General features: G+C 45.8%; 1 protein-coding gene across 1 annotated transcript; it reads left to right on the top strand.

Moving 5' to 3' along the window:
- The first annotated feature begins 433 nt into the window (after positions 1–433).
- On the top strand, positions 434–2,608 carry LOC110907795. The gene has a single exon (XM_022152724.1). It carries the CDS (start codon positions 434–436, stop codon positions 2,606–2,608), a length of 2,175 nt encoding a protein of 724 aa, XP_022008416.1.
- Positions 2,609–5,853: the final 3,245 nt, after the last annotated feature.

The raw sequence follows: 5,853 nt of genomic DNA, 5'->3' as shown, positions 1-5,853 counted from the left end.
TCCTGAACTTCTACCTCAGACGACGGGTATCTCTTCCAACCCCAAAGAATAGTCCCGCTCGCCGAATTACTACCGATTCTGTCAGCCACTTTACACCATTTATTGTTTTCAATACTAAACAAGTTTGGAAATAAATCTTTCAAAGGCACATTGCTAATCCAAGTATCCATCCAAAACCTCACCTCTGACACGATTCAAGTTCTTTTTTTATATTTATTTTCAGTTTGCATGTAACAAGGACCATAATGGCCTTTTTAATGTTCTGTGGGTTTGTTTTGGAACTTTGTGTTGGATTAGGGTATTAAGTGAATGCATCGCTGGATAACAAATCATCCAGAAATTACGTATATCTCCTCTGCCTCCTCTAACTTCTGCCGTAACCTATCAAGGGTATTAGAGCAATCCGATTCCTTCTCGGAACTCTGCCGCCACCATGACGAACACTCGTAATCAAGAGGTCGATACCACCTTGAAGCCCCACGACAAGGCAATCACTGATATCCAGGCCGCTCTATCCACACTGATGAAGCAACAGGAGGAGATCCTGAAGGTTGTTCATGACAAATCGGTTCAGTCATCGGGCAGTTCTTTCGGGTCTTTTTCTGGTCCAGATTCCGATTCACGTGGTTCGAAGCCGTTTCGTATTGGTAAGATCGACTTCCCTAAGTTCTCAGGGGAAGATGTGGAGGGTTGGGTCTACCGTTGTGAGCACTTCTTCGCAATGGATGATACGCCAGACGAGTCCAAGCTTCGTTGTGCGGCGGTTCATTTGGAGGGTGATGCACTCCAATGGCATCGCGCATATCTGAAAACAAGGAACGCCACGGTGGCCGAGGTTGCTTGGCCGGACTATGTTAGATTAATTTCTGCGCGCTTTTCTGATGCGTTGTTTGAAGACCCTTTGGAAGAGATGGCGTTATTACAACAGACCGGATCGTTACAGGAGTTGAACACCACCTTTGACTCGCTATTGAACAAGGTTACTTTGAGTGAAACTCAAGCCGTGAGCTTATACATCAAAGCCCTCAAACCAGACATTCGGGGACCGGTAAAAATGTTTAGACCTCGTACGTTGCATGAGGTGTACAGATTGGCTAAAACCCAAGCCCTCAATAATGAAACCTTGGAGGATAAATTTGCACCCGGAAAATGGAGCGGGGGAGCCGCAAAGAACAACAGCAATGTAAAAATCACACCACCTACTAATGCCGCTAAAATGCCAATCTTGCCCACACCGAACCGAGCATCAACTGTAAATTCGCGGCCGGCTAACAACCAATGTCGCTTGACCAGCAAGGAATTAGAACAGAAAAGGGCGAAAGGGGAGTGCTTCTGGTGCACCGAAAAATTCGTACCGGGTCATGTGTGCGCGAAACCCCGTAAGCAACTTTACATCATCGAAGCGGATGAGGAGGAGGAGAAATCTATAGAGGAAGGGGAATCTGACAAGGAAGATGAGACAAATCATCAGATCTCGATTCATGCCTTAACCGGCATTCCGTCGTACTCGACAATGCGGGTAAATGGGTCGATGGGTACTCGCCAACTCCACATACTTATCGATTCGGGGTCGACACATAATTTTCTTAAAGAACGGCTGGCCAAGAAACTGGGGTGTGAGGTTGCATCGATAGCACCAGTGACTGTAGGGGTGGCGGATGGAAAAAAACTAACTAGTACGCAGGTGTGTAAGGAATTCCAATGGAACATGCAAGGAAACTGGTTCACAACCGAGGTACTTTTATTGCCGCTTGAAAGTTATGACATGATTCTAGGGGTGCAATGGTTGCTTCCTTTAAACGACATCCTATGGAATTTCCAAAAAATGACGATGAAGTTCGAACTCGCGGGTAAAGGTTATGAGTTAAAAGGACTGCAAAATAATTTGTTCGCGGTGTGTTCTCTGGAGAAGGTGGGTAAACATGCACGAGCCGGGGATTTACAACTGTTTAGTTTACACTTGACCAATGGCGAACAGGGGGATAATTACCACTCTCGTGTGGTGAACGTTCCGGGGGGACAGGAGGGAACCGAGAGATGGAAGGAGTTAGTGGCTCGGTTTGCATCCGTTTTCCAAGTGCCCAAGGGGTTACCGCCCACTCGACCGTTTGATCACAGAATAGTTCTAAAGGAGGGCACCACTCCTATTAGTGTTCGGCCGTATCGGTACCCGGCGGTACAGAAGGATATCATTGAAAAAACCACTCGGGAACTGTTGGATTCGGGAGTAATCCAGAATAGTCAAAGTTCATTTGCAGCCCCGGTAGTCCTGGTAAAAAAGAAAGACGGCCAATGGCGAATGTGTATGGATTATAGGCGTCTCAACGAAGCAACGGTAAAAGATAAGTTTCCTATTCCGCTTATTGATGAACTGTTAGATGAGTTAGCGGGAGCCTCTTTTTTCTCAAAGTTGGATTTACGGTCCGGGTACCACCAAGTTAGAATGGCAGTCGAAGATGTTCCGAAAACGGCATTTCGTACACATGAGGGCCACTATGAGTTCCTTGTCATGCCTTTCGGCTTGACAAATGCTCCGGCGACGTTTCAGGCTCTTATGAACCACATCTTTAAACCCATGCTTCGGAAAGGAGTGTTGGTTTTTTTTTGACGACATCCTTGTTTATAGCCGTAACAAGGGGGATCATAGGCAACATTTGGAACAAGTCCTCTCCATAATGCAAACTAATAAACTGTTCGCTAAAGAATCGAAGTGTGTATTCGGAGGTCGAGCCATTGAATATTTCGGTCATATTATTGCGAAGGAAGGGGTGAGCACGGACCCGAAAAAAATTGAAGCGGTGCAACAATGGCCAACTCCAAAAACAGTCAAACAACTTAGAGGATTTTTGGGCCTAGCCGGTTAGTACCGGCGATTCATACGTTCGTTTTGAATGATTGCAAGGCCACTCACTGATCTATTGAAAAAGGATGCATTCAAGTGGGGAGAGGAATCGCAATATGCTTTCGACAGCCTGAAGAGTGCACTCGTGTCGGCACCGGTGTTAACTTTACCCGATCCCACCAAACAATTTGTAATTGAAACTGATGCTTCGGCAGGAGGAATAGGGGCGGTATTGATGCAAGAACGGCACCCGGTCTCTTTTTTATCACGGGCTTTATCGGCAAGGCAGAACGCGCTCTCGGTTTACGAAAATGAGTTATTGGCTATCATGTTGGCAGTGAAACAGTGGCATTATTACCTTATTACCGGGCCGTTTGTCATTCGTACGGATCAGAAAAGTCTCAAGCACTTACTCACTCAAAAGGTAACCACCCCTTTACAACATAAATGGCTAGCGAAACTTATGGGTTACGATTACTCTATTGAGTATAAAAAAGGTCGGGAAAACGTGGTGGCTGATGCGTTGTCACGGGTGCAAGGGTCAGAATTGTTCGTTACAGCCGTCTCACAATTGGAGCCGTTATTGTTGAACAGGATAATTGAAAGTCAAAAAAATGACATTGATATGCAACAGTTGATAAGCAAGGTCGAAGCGGGCGACGGTCATGGGAAGTACAAATGGAATGGTCAATGGTTGTCACGCGGAAACCGTATGGTGGTTGGTAATGATGGCACCCTACGTGAGGAAATGGTAAAACTATGCCATGAATCACCGGTAGGGGGGCATTCGGGGGTGCGAGCGACTGTGCAACGGGTCAAAGGGCTGTTTTTTTGGAAGGGTATAAACAAGGTGGTGCGAGGGGTTATGCGAAGTTGTGACGTGTGCATGCGAGCTAAAGGTGAAAATGTGGCATCACCGGGACTGATGCAACCGTTACCGATACCGGAGATGATTTTTTCGAATATTTCGATGGATTTTATAGGTGGATTGCCGAGGGTTAAGGGTAAAGACACTGTTTTTGTGGTAGTGGATCGTCTCACGAAATATGGCCACTTCATGTTATTGGGTCACCCCTACTCGGCTAAGGAGGTTGCACAGGTTTTCTTTGACAATGTGTATAAGTTACACGGGTGCCCAAACTCTATCGTTTCTGACCGAGACTCAATCTTCTTGAGTTCTTTTTGGACTGAGTTTTTGCAGTTGCAGGGTATCGAGGCAAAGTTGTCAACAACCTACCACCCTCAAACAGACGGCCAGACCGAGGTGGTTAACCGGTGTCTAGAAGGGTATTTACGGTGCATGGTGATGGAGCGTCCGCATACGTGGGTCAAGTGGGTCTCGACGGCTGAATGGTGGTACAATACTTCGTTTCACTCATCCTTGGGTTGTATCCCATTCGAAGCCTTGTACGGGTATCAACCGCCGTTGCATATACCTTACATTCCGAGGGATGTGGTGGATAATGAAGTCGACGAGGTGATGCGAGATCGTGAGGCAGCCATCGAGATACTTAGACAGTCATTGTTGAAGGCACAAAACCGTATGAAACAGCAAGCCGATAAAAGAAGGTCAAAAAGGGAGTTCGAACCGGGTCAGTGGGTATACCTCAAGTTGCAGCCGTACATGCAGAATTCCTTGAGAGTACACAAGCACTCGAAGCTCACGCCAAAGTATTTTGGGCCGTTCTTGATCACAGCAAAGGTGGGAATGGTTGCTTATCGGCTCGACTTACCGGAAGAAGCCCATATCCACCCGGTCTTTCATGTTTCGCTGCTTAAAGGACCGTGTGGACCACCAAAGAAGATCATACCCTTGCCTAGTGAAGCTCGGTTTAATTTGCAACCGGTAGCCGTGTTGGACAAGAAGATGGTTAAAAGAGGTAATCGGGCGACTATGAAAGTTTTGGTGCAATGGAAGGATCAAACAACTCAAGACGCTACGTGGGAGTTCTTGGAGGAATTGAAGCTGCGTTTTCCGGATTTCAACGATCTCACTCTTGAGGACAAAAGTGGCTAAGGAGGGAGTCTTGATACGATTCAAGTTCTTTTTTTATATTATTTTCAGTTTGCATGTAACAAGGACCATAATGGCCTTTTTTATGTTCTGTGGGTTTGTTTTGGAACTTTGTGTTGGATTAGGGTATTAAGTGAATGCATCGCTGGATAACAAATCATCCAGAAATTACGTATATCTCCTCTGCCTCCTCTAACTTCTGCCGTAACCTATCAACCTCTAAACCGCCCCCCACTGTGCCACGGATCATATTGATAAAACCCACCCCTTGAACTTTAGTCTCATAACCCAATTTCACAATCTTATTCCACGGACCTGAAGCTTGCTTGTTCCATGGAAAAACATCCCATCTCCTACTAGACGTATGAATAGCAATAATTACCCTCTTCCACAGAGCCCCCTCTTCGGTTTTGAATCTCCAAAGCCACTTAAGCAGCATCGAATGGTTACAAATGTCCAACTTAGATAACCCCAGGCCACCTTCTTTTTTTGGTTTAGCGACTTTATCCCTTGCCACCCAATGGACCTTACCTATCTCGTCATTGCCTCCCCATAAAAACCTCTTGACAAGACTTTCAAGCTTGTGAATAACCGCCACCGGAGCTCTATATAAAGAGAAATAATACGAAGGAATAGTCTCAAGAACCGACTTGACCAGAACCAATCTTCCCCCCATCGACAAAGTCTGAGCCTTCCAATCGGTCAACCTTTTTTTGAATACCTGAACAACCGGATCCCAACTGTTGATTCGACCCATATTTCCACCCACTTGGATGCCCAAGTATTTAAACGGCGTTTCACCAGACCTACACCCCAATGTCTCCGCTTGAACCCGAACTGCCTCTGAATTCACCCCTACCCCATAAAGAATCGATTTTTGGATATTAATCCTCAAACCCGAAACTAAATGGAAAATACGGAGAATGCGTCTCAAGGCTCTAAAATTAAATAGCGACCACTCGAGCAAAATTTCTTTTTTACATACCATATATAGAAC

This window comes from Helianthus annuus, chromosome 12 (assembly GCF_002127325.2).
Source record: "Helianthus annuus cultivar XRQ/B chromosome 12, HanXRQr2.0-SUNRISE, whole genome shotgun sequence".
Taxonomy (NCBI): Eukaryota; Viridiplantae; Streptophyta; class Magnoliopsida; order Asterales; family Asteraceae; genus Helianthus; species Helianthus annuus.
Note: the sequence above shows the minus strand (reverse complement) of the source record. Positions and strands in the feature narration are given on the sequence as shown.

Excerpts from the sequence above, each read along its gene's own strand:
- LOC110907795 (XM_022152724.1), top strand. The coding sequence starts at position 434 with ATGACGAACACTCGTAATCAAGAGGTCGATACCACCTTGAAGCCCCAC.